This window comes from Suillus bovinus, assembly GCF_016758785.1.
Source record: "Suillus bovinus strain UH-Sbo-P2 chromosome Unknown EDB93scaffold_1, whole genome shotgun sequence".
Taxonomy (NCBI): domain Eukaryota; kingdom Fungi; phylum Basidiomycota; class Agaricomycetes; order Boletales; family Suillaceae; genus Suillus; species Suillus bovinus.
Genome location: NW_024542057.1, coordinates 96,860 through 109,772, shown reverse-complemented (window position 1 = coordinate 109,772; position 12,913 = coordinate 96,860). Strand labels below are relative to the sequence as shown.

At 48.5% G+C, this 12,913-nt stretch overlaps 5 protein-coding genes across 5 annotated transcripts; 4 read left to right on the top strand and 1 right to left on the bottom strand.

Annotated features, from left to right (window-relative positions):
• Positions 1–3: 3 nt before the first annotated feature.
• EDB93DRAFT_1111095 (uncharacterized protein) lies at positions 4–1,178 on the top strand. The gene is made up of 3 exons (XM_041448072.1): positions 4–385; positions 446–863; positions 922–1,178. The coding sequence occupies exons 1-3, from the start codon at positions 320–322 to the stop codon at positions 1,098–1,100; spliced, it is 663 nt and encodes a 220-aa protein (XP_041313336.1). The 5' UTR covers positions 4–319; the 3' UTR covers positions 1,101–1,178.
• EDB93DRAFT_1111094 (uncharacterized protein) lies at positions 1,179–5,906 on the top strand. Its single transcript, XM_041448071.1, has 9 exons — positions 1,179–1,697; positions 1,913–2,483; positions 2,534–2,803; positions 2,857–3,354; positions 3,412–4,659; positions 4,713–5,000; positions 5,054–5,104; positions 5,199–5,357; positions 5,415–5,906. The coding sequence occupies exons 1-9, from the start codon at positions 1,234–1,236 to the stop codon at positions 5,607–5,609; spliced, it is 3,744 nt and encodes a 1,247-aa protein (XP_041313335.1). The 5' UTR covers positions 1,179–1,233; the 3' UTR covers positions 5,610–5,906.
• Positions 5,907–6,026: 120 nt separating this feature from the next.
• EDB93DRAFT_1111090 (uncharacterized protein) lies at positions 6,027–8,202 on the top strand. The gene is made up of 2 exons (XM_041448070.1): positions 6,027–6,617; positions 6,667–8,202. The coding sequence occupies exons 1-2, from the start codon at positions 6,249–6,251 to the stop codon at positions 8,038–8,040; spliced, it is 1,743 nt and encodes a 580-aa protein (XP_041313334.1). The 5' UTR covers positions 6,027–6,248; the 3' UTR covers positions 8,041–8,202.
• Positions 8,203–8,308: 106 nt separating this feature from the next.
• Positions 8,309–10,971, top strand: EDB93DRAFT_1324181 (ARM repeat-containing protein; the record flags this gene model as incomplete). The annotated part of the gene is made up of 11 exons (XM_041455001.1): positions 8,309–8,564; positions 8,613–8,788; positions 8,843–8,930; positions 8,987–9,099; positions 9,152–9,264; positions 9,321–9,494; positions 9,540–9,694; positions 9,749–9,956; positions 10,006–10,439; positions 10,489–10,620; positions 10,663–10,971. Exons 1-11 carry the CDS (start codon positions 8,427–8,429, stop codon positions 10,969–10,971), a joined length of 2,040 nt encoding a protein of 679 aa, XP_041313333.1. The 5' UTR covers positions 8,309–8,426.
• Positions 10,791–12,420, bottom strand: EDB93DRAFT_1207 (uncharacterized protein). Its single transcript, XM_041450998.1, has 4 exons — positions 12,307–12,420; positions 12,128–12,254; positions 12,033–12,070; positions 10,791–11,983 (listed from the first exon to the last, which is right to left on the bottom strand). The coding sequence occupies exons 2-4, from the start codon at positions 12,133–12,135 to the stop codon at positions 11,037–11,039; spliced, it is 993 nt and encodes a 330-aa protein (XP_041313332.1). The 5' UTR covers positions 12,136–12,254; positions 12,307–12,420; the 3' UTR covers positions 10,791–11,036.
• Between the last annotated feature and the right edge of the window lie 493 nt (positions 12,421–12,913).

Here is a 12,913-nt window from a genome sequence, read left to right as displayed (position 1 = left end):
ATTCTGCAAGCTTGGGGCAAGCATCTTATACCAAGGGAACTTTCCGACGGACGACGCTAGCGTTCCGTTGACGTTTTGTCACTTGTTTCATGGTCATAACTCCCAAATCCCGAGCCATGGTTGCCTTGCAGTGACGTCTCCCGTGAAGCCGGTAAATCAGTCACAGTGTAGTCAGCAGCTTTACTCGAGTCCCGGGCTCCTCAGCTACAACAGGAGCATCGTTGATGGTATATATATTTGACTCTCGAAATTATGTTGGCGTTATTTCCGAGTTATACGCCCATGCACTGTGCAGCATGCTGCAACCCTGAATGCATCGATGAATTTCCGCAAAATCATCCTGAGGATGGTCAGCGTGGTGGTGTCCAGTTTTGGGATTCTCCTGGTGCGTTAGCAGCTGTTTCGAGGTTGGTCACCACCGTGCTTATGTTTGTCGAATAACCAGAGTCTGCTAGCTATCTTCATTCAAACACTACTACCATCACAATGGACTTGGTCCAGACCACCCCCAGACGCCGGTCAAAGGACAATAGCCCGTCGTATCAAGCGACCTGTTCCCAGGCCAATTGCTTCCCCGACTTCATCCTCTATACGATCGACCAGGTCAAATAATACCATACACAGCAGCATGGTTGATGGGGTGGTACCTCAAGGTCATGCGCGTGTGGAACCACTAGCCTCTACGATGCCTGCAACAAAATTGCCTATCCAACGATCTAGTCGCGGTGAAGTTTCGGAAGCCCGCAAAGTTTTCAAGAGACACACCCTTTCAGCCTCCCTGCCTTTCAATGTGTGTCGGACATTAGCTTCGCCGAAGCAAAGATCAACGCATCTCAAAGGCAGAAACTCTACGGGGTCATTTTGTAAGTCGGGTTTATCCCACCGGTCTTAAATTTAAATTAACGGTGTTCGCTTCCGAAGCTCGTCCTTTGAAAATCCCAGACCCACCATTACGGACACAGCCTTACGCAGCGCCATACTTTTTTCCAGCACCTGGAACGCCGGAAGCCATTGATTATGTGACGAAGACGCGAGAGGAGCTTCTGCGGCCTTCTGGATTCATGCAAACCAACGCGAGGAAAAAGAGAACTCAAGGTTGACGAGATGTACTAGTGTTGATAAGATAAGATAATGAATTGTATTGAATTGTTCCGGAGATTCCCACGTGCAGTATTGAGTTTACCTTCGGTCACCGTGTGCCGTACTGCAGAGTTACTGTGAAGGGCAACTACAATGATGGACACCCAAACACCCTTCATCACACCTAATTCGAGACCACAATCTCCGTCACAGAACTTCAATCAAACCGTCCCTCTTCTTCCCATACCACCACCACCCTCTTCCTACGTTTCACCAAAGCTTACCATCCCTTCTCCATCCCTCCAGGTTGATTCCGACGACCTTACCCCACTTCCAACCTCTAACACGCCTAGAGATATTTCATTGGAACCTCTTTCCAGTACCACACAACTTCTCGTTTCATCAAACATGGGTTTCCGCACTCCGAAATCTGGAACCCCACGTCCTCGCACCGCTGGTGAAAGTGACGGTACATCCCATGCGCAGAGGTCGCCAGACAGACCACTTAACGTTACCGATGCGCTCAGCTACCTCGATGCGGTCAAAGTTCAATTTCAGGACAAGCCAGACGTATACAACCACTTTTTAGACATCATGAAGGACTTCAAGAGTGAAGCGTAAGTCAGTTTAGATACTAGTGACGTAGACGTGGATGTGGGACTCGGGAGGCGGCAAATGTTTTATGACGTCCGGTTATCTTACCGCCTAAGGGCATGGACTACCCCGGCGTACGCGCCTTTCCTGTTGTGGTCGTGGTTGCAGAAGCACCTTTTTATATCGTCTATTCTTCTGCCTTTCAGCCTCGTGTTACTAATGATCTTCCCTTGCACAGAATTGACACACCTGGAGTGATCGAGCGCGTGTCAATGCTATTCCATGGCAATCCATATCTTATTCAGGGATTCAACACCTTTCTTCCCCCTGGCTACCGAATAGAGATGTCCGCAGACCCGCACGACCCTAATATCATCACCGTTACAACACCGCTGGGGACTACCACTCAGAGCACAAACACCTTCGAGCAGATCTCCCGCGTCACTCGTGACCCCGCTACAATCAAGTCTTCGCATCCTCTTCCATCAGCCGCCGGCCCTGCTTTTCCCCTTCAGCCAATGACCCGTTCGATGACACCCTCAATGGCTCCCTATCAGGTTCCGCACGTACCACAGTCTATGGATACGTACTCCCCAGGCCTTCAAGTACCCTCCACAACTGCTGCAGCTTCCTTTCTTGGCAATTTGTCCAACCGAAATGCAGTAGAAAACAAATCTTCAGGGGAATTCAACCATGCAATACAGTACCTAAACAAAATCAAGGCGCGCTATTCCGATGATCCCGATACATATAAGCAATTCCTGGAAATCTTGCAAACATATCAGAAGGAGCAGCGTCAGATCCAAGATGTATGTGCTATGTGCGCTAGCTGATGGTGTGTATTGACGCTCGAGCGTAGTCACAAGTATACGTGCAAGTGCAAGTCTTGTTCAAAGATGCTCAAGATCTACTCAGTGAATTCAAGGATTTTTTACCTGATATGTCGATAGCCCTGAGCGGGGCTGTCAGCATTCTTCCCCAGCCAACTAGTGGTCCAGGCGTGCCAACACCCTGGATAGATACAGGTGACAAGAACGGCAAGAAGACGCAACTTCCGCCTAAAAAAAGGAGAAAAGCTCCAGAGAAAGAGACTACGCCTGCGCCGGCTATGCGAACCGTCCCAAGTCGAGTGCGTGCTTCGCTGACTCTACGTCATTCGTCAATAACATTCTCCTTGTGTAGGCAAAGAAGTCCAAGCACATGCACAAAGGGGCCGACCCTGATTCTCCGCAGTTCAATTCATACGGGCTACCGGAATCACCGCCCCACCACCCCCCACAATTGCATGCTAGTATGCTACCGCCACCCCAAATGCATAATCTAGTATTACAAGGCCCTCAGCCAGTTGCCAATGTTCAGTCGGCACCTGATGAACTCATCTTTTTTGAGCGCGCGAAGCGCACGTTGGAGAGCAAGGATACATATGAGGAATTCCTCAAGCTCTTGAACATGTACTCCAAGGACATCATCGATGCGAAAACACTTGTGAACTTGGCTCAAGTGTATTTGGGCGATGGTGATCTACTCTCGCAGTTTCGGGAAGTGGTTGGTATCGATGAACGGCAGGACAGTATCGAATATGGTCCTCCCGGGAGCATCCGCACTGGGCCGCCAGAAGCCTTGTCCGCATTACCCGCTGAGGATGGTGAGGGTCCAAGCTATCGTCGGTTACCCGAGAGCGTACGTATCGAATAATTTTTATTTCCAGCCGACTGACTGAAGCGACCTTGTTTGCAGGAAGTTCATTTGGCATGTTCAGGTCGCGACGAACTCTGTCGCTCTGTACTTAATGATGAATGGGTTTCACATCCAACATGGGCGTCTGAAGAAGCAGGCTTTATCGCGCACAAAAAGAACTCGTTTGAAGAAGCGCTGCACAAGAGCGAAGAAGAACGACACGAATATCATGTCCAGCTTGAAGCCCTTGCACGCACAATCGCTGTTATAGAGCCCATTAACTTTCGCATCGAGGAAATGACCAATGATGAACGCTCCAATTTCCGACTCAAGCCTGACTTTGGTGGCCTGAGCAAGAACATATACCACCGGACGCTGAAGAAAGTCTACGGTAGAGATGCTGGAATGGAAGTCATCCAAGCTCTTCAGGAGTGTCCTAGCGTCGCTGTGCCAGTGGTCCTCGCTCGGCTCAAACAGAAGGATGAAGAGTGGCGACGCGTGCAACGAGAATGGAACAAGACCTGGCGGGAGGTTGACGCCAAAAATTTCTATAAATCTCTCGATCACCAAGGGGTCACGTTCAAGTCGAATGATAAGAAGGTCGTCACTGCGAAACACTTTGTAGGAAATATTGAGTCAGTTAAAGCTGAGCAAGCAGATGTACAGGCGCAGCAGGGTCCATCCTCACTCGCTGCGGCTGTGCCAGGCTACCAACTGGAGTTTTCATTCAAGGACATGACTGTCCTTCAAGACTCGCTCAAGTTGGTTTACTCGTTCTTGGATCATTCCCATGCGCACTATACACTACAGGAACGGCGTGGAGTCGAAGGTTGGCTGCGATCATTCATCCCCCTTCTATGTATGTGCCCTGCTGCCGAGTTCAATGCTGGGTTTGCTCCTTTGGACGAATCGCGAGACGAGGAACAAGCTTCAGATGGCTCGCGGAATGATAACGGTGTCCCGTTTGTGAGTGGGCGCGGTACTATGGGGAATGTAATAGCCACGGGTGACCTTCGGAAGCGGTTACTGAAATCCTCGCAAGAAAACCCCATTGGATCTGAGGGCCTGGATACATTTTCGTTATCCCAGTCAAGAGGGACCACGCCTTATTCAGAGCGTGTATTACTTGACACCACCCTGGGGGACAACACAAGTGCAGGGTTAGCTCCAGTTCAAAATAGCTCTCCGGATCAGTGGATCCGTGACGCGTCAGCCAATCAAACCTCCCCTATTTCAGGAGACGGTGCCTCTAGACGAAAACCTTTTTTCGGGAACACGACGTTCTACACTGTGTTCTGTTTGTTACAGGTCAGGTCCCACAGTGGTATGCGCATGATGTGAGCTGATTTTATCGCATGTAGTTGATCTATTCTCGTCTGCTCGTGTGTAAGGAACAGGGCGCTCGTCAGACTGCAAAAGGTCTAAATCCTGCACACTGCAATCCTATCGCAATTGAGTTAGGGCTGGATGATCCGAATGGACCCTCTGCTATACTAGCGCAAGCTGTGGAGGCTGTGTCTAACCGTCAGACCTGTGACGCGACCGATGTCGTATACCTTTACATGTTGGAAGCATTTGAAAAGCTATTTGATAACGAGCTTGATCAGGCAACGTTTGAGGAGCATATGCGATGGTTTTTCGGCAACAAGGTAAGTTGTGCGTTCATGTTCGGAGTTATTGCCTGACCCGGTGCATGGTCCAGGCATATTACCTTTTCACGTTAGACAAGATACTGTCTTCATTAATCAAGCAGGTAAATATAACACTGTGCTATTAGGCTTCTAAGCCTTCGTGACCGCGCTCTCTTCGTGGTTCAAGTTTAGCTGAATGGGGTCTACCTTTAACAGGTGCAGATTCTCTTGTCGGATAACAAGTGTCAGGAGCTTTGGGTATTACTTCAACAAACGCGAAAGGTGGATATTCTATCCAATCAAAATATGATTCTCTATCGACGTGAGGCGGAACGTCACGTTGGTAGCGACGAGCATTTGTACAGGTTCGATTGGGTATGTGAAAGATTTAATTTTGGGATTATTTGTGGCCCTGATGTCAAGTAATTCCAGCATCGGTCTTCGAAAACAATGTTCATTCAACTGGTCGAACCGGACGATCCTAGTGTGAATGGGGACGGAACAGCAATTACTCGGTGGCGAGAATATCTCGACTCGTATGTTCTACGACAGCCGACAGAATGGTTGCCGCAATCAAAGCGTGAAGGAAAGGTATATTTGCGAAGGTTAGGACGACAACTTATGTAAACGTGATTTGTGATACTGAATGTGATTTTGTAAATAGACACATGACGATCGACGAATCACCGCGAGGCACCTCAAGTTGGGATTCTATGAGCATCCGGGTGAGCCTAGGCACGTACAAGATGTTCTATGAATCAAGCGCTGAAGATTTGTACGTGCGGCTGAGAAGCAGAGATGAGGAGAAGGAGCTTAGGGAAAGAGCGAAAGTTCGAGAGGAAGAGCGGAAACGAAGCCGATGGTTAGCAAATGTTAATGTTGAGCTTAAATAACTGATACGGAAATAGCAATGGTTGTTTTTTTGGTATGTGATATATCATAGGTAGCTTAAAAAATAATTCCTTATTTAGGCAACCGAGTACTGGACGATGTGACTCTCTAGTTATTTATTTATTTATTACTTAATAAGCTGGATATGATGCCCACGAGTTAGTCCCCGCTTTTCTCCTCAGCCAACCTGTCAAGTCTGTTGTAGATTGATTCTTCCTCAAGAGTTTGAGCGTTTTTCAGAGGACTGATCCTCGTTTTTTTTTGTGTTGACTAAACTCATTTTATAGTCGAATATTGACCATAACGATTCTGACGACAAATTACCGAGTTGCTGCCACGCTGAATCGGCAAGACTCTCTTGGCACTCGTTGTATCATGGCCAAGCAAATATATTGCCAGGCCGGTTCAAGGCTTAATCATCAACGTAGACATTCACCAGCTGCCATAGCTTGTCCTTCATCATCCGTCTTGTCGATCCTTGCAACTATCGCTGCTAGCTCGCAAACAGTGGACGGAAGCCCACTCCCAGCACCGACCCCACCTCCATCTTTCTTATGTCCGTCTCTAGATCTCTTCAATACTTGCGTCCGTAACACAACCCCCACGACATCCTATAGCAGCACAACCTCTTCCACATCGCCCACGCCTATAGCTAAATTCACACAACCAGTGGCAGACAAATACGTTCTACAGTCTGACGGCCGCTGGCACAAGGCAACTGCCTGGACCTTGTATGGTTCAACAGTTCGTTCACCCTCCTTGTCATCTTCCGCCCGCTAACATCCTTATCTAGTACCATGCTTCGTCTCCGGACCTTACAGTTGATGTTTCGCGATCTACGTCGGTTCTTAATCCAACCGCTTCCGCCGAAATGGACTCCGTCCTTCCTGCAGGTTGGTCCACGACGTCCCAAAGCAATCGCACCGCCTCTATCATCATCCTCTCGCTAGCCATAATCTTGGCGGTCTCAATTTGCATGTTCATCATAAGCTGCATCGTTTGGAGAAAGAGACGGAAGAAAATATTGGACAAAGACAAGACAAAGAATGACTTGGAACTGAAGGCCAGACACAAGGTGAACCCGGAAGACCTATCAGAGGATGGCGAAAGGGAGATCGAGGCTCGCGGAAAAAATCGCTTGTGGGCGAGGGCAAGCGAACGGTGGAAAGCTAACATACGAAATTCTGCTCGTCGACGGAGGCGACGTCATGGCATGTCTACCAGAAGTCGACCACAATCTCCCACGCTATTGGATCCTCGCGAGCCATCTGTCCACCCCTCCCCAGTCTCATCACGGCGGCATTCAATAGTATCTGTCTCTGAAGATACGGACTACTACGCTGCTCCCATTGAGAATCGTCTCGACCCCACACAGCCACCTTTTATATCAGCCGACCCATCTAGCCCATGCACTGTTTCGTCTCCCCCAGCTTACATGTTTCCTGCCCTGCCTGTGCGTCCTGAAATTGAAGGTTGTCCTCACGAAGCATCGCACGTATCTTCGGATGACCCCACATTACGCCGAGGGTCACTGCTCTTTGGTCATGACTGTTCATCCACGGACCATGACGATATCCCTTACCATCCCAGCGGTGCCGGGCATGTCGCCATTGATGATAAGGCTCATCTCGCCCGTATGGCCGAGTTGGCTAGCGCGCCTCCCGTAATTCAAGATAACACTAGCGGGAGTCCTTCGCATATCCATGAGTCTGCCCCAGAATGGCATGATGATTTTGATGACCAGCCCTCTCAACTAGTCATTGTCTCATCCTCTCTATCCGAGGTCGGGAACTTGGGTTTCCCAAATCCGCCTTCGAAAAACGTTTTGTCACCAGGGTACTTTGATGGGCACAGCTATGTGCAAGATATCACCGCGCTAGACCCCATCTCATTGCCTTCTATGCCCCCATATGAGGCTCGGCCGAACGCTATTCCCTTTGAGGACACCCTGACAGCTTCGGCTCCTCCCATATTGGAGCATGACGAAACGTTTGGCCTTTGGGAAGGCAGTGCTCCAGAAGTATCAGAAATATACGGTGATGATTGCGATACCCACGTTGCACCATCTCCCTCTCAGCCCTCGTCATCCGCATTTAGTTCTCAAGCTTCCGCTCCACCTGAAGAACTTGTTACCATGCATGGCATACTTCCGATATACCAACGCTAGTTATGGGTTTTTGGTCCACGTTTTTGCGGATACTTGGAATATTCGTCTACTGTATTGTACTATATACCTAATCGACACCCTGGACATCTGCCAATTGCGCATTACAATGTTGTTGTAAAGTGCTACAAGTGTTGCATTATAATCTATACTTATCGAACGAAATATGGTCAGCTTGAGGTTCAACAGCACTTGTTGGTCTCCGACGTGATTGTATGGCATTGTCAGGAGCATTATTCCGAGTAACGGTTTGTAGTAGAAGACCAAAAATAGTAGTCACATTTTACGTCTCACTTATCCCTCTGAGCCCATTAGATTCATTATCTTAACTCTTAGGCTCCAGTTCGGGACCATCAGTCGCCTATATTCAGTCCCCAGTATACTCGGAAATGGGGAAGTCGCAGAAGAAACGCTCGATGCGTCGACACAATCCCATGCGGGTGCCAGATTCACATCTTCCCAAAGGTTTAGAATCAGTAGCTTCATCCTCCCAAAAAAACGAAGCAGTATTGCCTATCATACAAAAGGTGCGCCGTATGGCAAGATCCACGTACGGGAATTCATTGGCATTGTAGTTGGAGAATCCAGACGCTTCTGAACGCAAGTGGGCATGCGTCGCGGTATCCAATCTCATACAAAACGATCCATCTACACGACGGTTGTTACAGGGGAAAAACGTAGTTGGAGCGCTTATTACGCGCTTATCTGATAGCGAGGAGGAAGTCTGGATCGAAGCCGCTGGGGCACTAAGGTGTGCATCTCCAGTCTCGATGATTTCTTTGTCTTACATCCTCGTACCTCTCAGAAATTTGTGCATCGATGGAGGGTACGATATATGCGCAGAAATGTACAATAAAAATATACTGGCTCCCCTTAAAGCATTTGTGCCGAAGGTGTGTGTAATATGCATGTGAATGAATGATGTGAGGTCAAGATTTACTCTTCCCAGATATCAAGCGCACTCTCACAGTTTCTGGAATCACCCAAGACGGCTCCAGAGAACGCACAAAAAGTAGTGTATGAATTTACCGAGAATGTGAATACTATACTCTGGTGTCTTTCGTAGGTGCATCGGTTTCTAATCGTATCGTATCAGCGCTGAAGGTACGGCCAGGGAAACATCCAACAAGGCTTTAAATGCTATCAATCAAATCAATCTTGTTCCTTTTTTGATGTCCTTCCTGGCCGCTCGAAAAAGATTACCCATAGCTACCATTACTGCCGCAGGTTCGCAGATATTTCTGCTTTCAATATCTACTTTTAGGACTTACTGCGGTTCTCAGCGCAATGCCTATACGTCCTGACGGATGACAATCAGCCAGCAATAGATGAGCTTCGGTCAAATGCGGCGTATAGCACATGCTTACTCGAAATTGTACACGACGATGGCAGTGTAACGGGCAAGGATAAGGAAATATTCTTGGATAGAATGACCATGTTGAAAGTGTTGGCAAGCGGTAAGGAACTTGCTTTCGTTGAATAAATTGGCTGATTATAATCAGGTATCCTGAGCAACGCTGCACCTTTTCCTCCCCTTAGTGCCGCATCGGGAGTCGATGTTGGCAAGGAGATTGTACTTCCACTGCTTCAGCCAGTAGTAGCTTCTGTGTCTCTCACTGAGTCATCAGCGCTGGCTGAGAGCCTGGTGGTACAATTGGTGAGTTGTCAATCTTAGCAGCTCATCGGTGGTGTGTATTGATGTGACATAAAGGCTCTGGAACCTCAAATAGAAAAATTATCTCTCAAAAGTGCTCCAAAGTCAGATCATAGGTCTGATACTGAGGTCGAACTCGACCGTTTGGAGAATAAATTACGCACTGTTCAACTCGCACTAGAAATCTTAACTGGCGTGTGTGCGACATTACCTGACCCCATCTCCGAGGTGCAGGAAGGTGAACCTGATGCACAAGAAGATGAAGGTAAGATATTTTTTACGTAAGTGGGGGTGATTGTTTGACATTGAGATAGATGATGATGGCGAGATAGAAGAGGATGTCACCGATGACATGGCCCTCGACCATACACCGATCACCAATGGCACGACAACCGCAAGTCATCTGCCTGCGCTTGTAGAACCCCTCATTACCCTTATCCAACCCGTCAGACTGTCTTTTCCCCCCGCAGCCGGTCAATCCTCACACCCACCGACAACATCCGTACTGAGTGCAATTCATGTTAGCGCGCTTGAGTGCTTGAATAACATATTTCTCTCGTTGAGCGCGTCTCCAAGTCCTGAATTAGCCGCAGCGTGTGCTAGTGGAAAACATATATGGGACGGTGTGTGGGCAGCACTTGGGAGTGTAGGCACGGAAATCACACGCGGCCAAGAGCGTAAAAAGGAAATGTGGGAGATTGGAGTGGGTGTGTTATGGGGCGTCGGCAATATCTGGAAGGGTAGCTTGGTAAGTCTTCTCATTGGCGAAAGTTCTGGTGTTAATGAGTCGTTGTCAGGTGCCCAACGAAGATCAAGTCCAGCTATTGATTCAGCTCTGCAACTCGAGCACTGATCCTGCTATCCGCGTGAAATGCATCGGCACGCTTGAGTGTCTGGCGCAGCATCCACAATCTATTGATGCCAATCGCGTGAGTCGCACGTTCTCTGACCCTTCTCGAAACTAAAAATAGGATAAGGTTATTGCGATGCACTTGCTTTCCATCCTCCCAACGTCCACAGCACCTTCGACGTATGGCACCGAGCCACTTATTCAAACACTGTCGGCTCTCATCGACATCTATTCCGATGAGAATCTCCCATACGATGTCAATTTCTGGCAAGGCAATTTCGTGCAGCGTCTTGTAGATAGCGTTGAGGGGGTGCGTAAAGCCGTTCGGGCAATTGACAGGCGGAAGGAGCGAGATTTGAAACTGAGAGGGGAGGAAATGCGAGACAATTTGATTGCCTTCATCAAGTACCGAAGAGCCTTGAAATTTTGATCATAGCTTTCATAGCATAGCTAGCATCACAAAACGACTGTTGCTACTTGAGTAGCTACATACAGTTAGCTCCATGCGTCATGGTCCCAACGCCCGGAGTCCAAATGACTAGATTGCCATAATGGCGGATATCTTCGTCTGCATTCAAAGGCCACCCCATGCTTCTGGCAGTTCAGAGCAATATCCGCAATCATGGACTCATCCGCGTCCGACTTTCCTGCATTCATTATGATCCGGCATGGGTAGCTGGCAGTAGACTTCAGCAAGCCATGCTCAAGTGCGTCGCAAATATTCCAAAGCGGGACCGAACTTGGAAATATAAGGGCTGGAGCTCGAGAAACTGTATGCATGCAGTACTGCGGTGGAGCATCGAGGATAAGAACTCGAACTGCGGACATGTAGGGTACGAGGTTCTTCAGAAAACACGGTGTCCCCAGACGAAGGTGAGTTACGTTCGGGAATGACGCAAGGATAGAACCAAGTGACGCTGACGGATGGCGCGCTATATGCAAATGCGTCACTGAGCTAATGAGGATGCTAGAAAGGGGACATGCAAAAGAATCACGAAGGGGAGGCCAACAAATACGGAGGTGCGTGAGGGATTCCGTCTTTGCGAGGAGATTTTGGAGGATCGCGTCGAAATAATATCGCCTATCCCTTGTGATAGCAAGACACATGAATCGCGCCCCTGGAACATACTTTGCAATCTCGTCAACATGAAATCGTGTGTGATTCACAGCATTCAACACGATGGAGACATATCGAGCGCATGGGTCATAACGCGAGAGGAGTCTCCTATACGCGACGGAATCGGCAATTGTCTCGATGAAGGCATAGCGCAATACCACCTCGTGGAGCACATCGCGCCATACCTTGGACAAGATTGCAATGGCGCGAAAGAAACGCCATCTAGCGGGAGCGTCGTCAATGGAGCACCATGCATCTACAAGGATTTTCTCCACGAGCTCGTAAGGAAGGGCGCCCTTGTACTTCTGATGTTTCTGGTGCTGCACTAGAAAATGGTAAGCACTGTCGAGAAGACAACTATGCGGAAAGCCAACCTGTGCGTTTACATAGGCAAAACAGTTGTGACAGTGATCTGGGCGTGATTGAGTGATACGTCAGCATCGTCATATCCTTCAGGGTCACAACTTGCCTCGTCATGGTGCCAACATGATGACCGTGGAATATCAAAACATTTTGTGGAGACGCCAAGCGTCCTTTTTCACTTCTCAGGGATTGTAGACAGAAAATACGGAATCCACAGATATAGAAACTCGATTCTACATAGAAGGGTTCAGCGCTTCAAGGGATGGTGTAGACGTCATGAGATACCTGGTGAGCTTTTGGAAGGCCTGATACCCACTGTTTCCAAAGGATTTCGCTGTTTTACTCACAGTGCACACTATGTGTGGTACTGGATAAGGTTGGGTTCAACTTCAGCACTAATAAAAACATACATGTGACTGCCAGTGAGGGTGGCGCCCGAGTGAGGCGCAAGGGAAATACTTGAAAGGTGTGATGGTGAGATTAGTGAGTAGAATAACTGACCACTCAGCTGGCACGTACTTCTAGCTCGGATTAGTGAAGATGCCATCATGTGAGCTAAGTAGTGTCTTCGTGCCTGCCGGAGCCTAGGCTTGTGCCTTGTCTAGGCTACGAAGTCCACTGAAATATTTTTTCTCCTGCAACACTGAGCCCCGTTCGGATGGGCAGCTGAGGGCTTGAGTTGCTGAAGAAGTCTTCTATCCAGTTTTGTCATCCCTTGGGCTGTTTCAAGGTGGCCGCCCTTCTGAGGAGTTTCGGATCTGTCCTTTAATAATCTCCATGTTAAATAGTACGAATCTGAAATACCTGGATGAGACATATGCTTGAAGGAGCAAGCGTGGAAATGAGGTGTTTCCAAATGCAGCCATGGATGGTCCGTGCACGGTATTGTGGT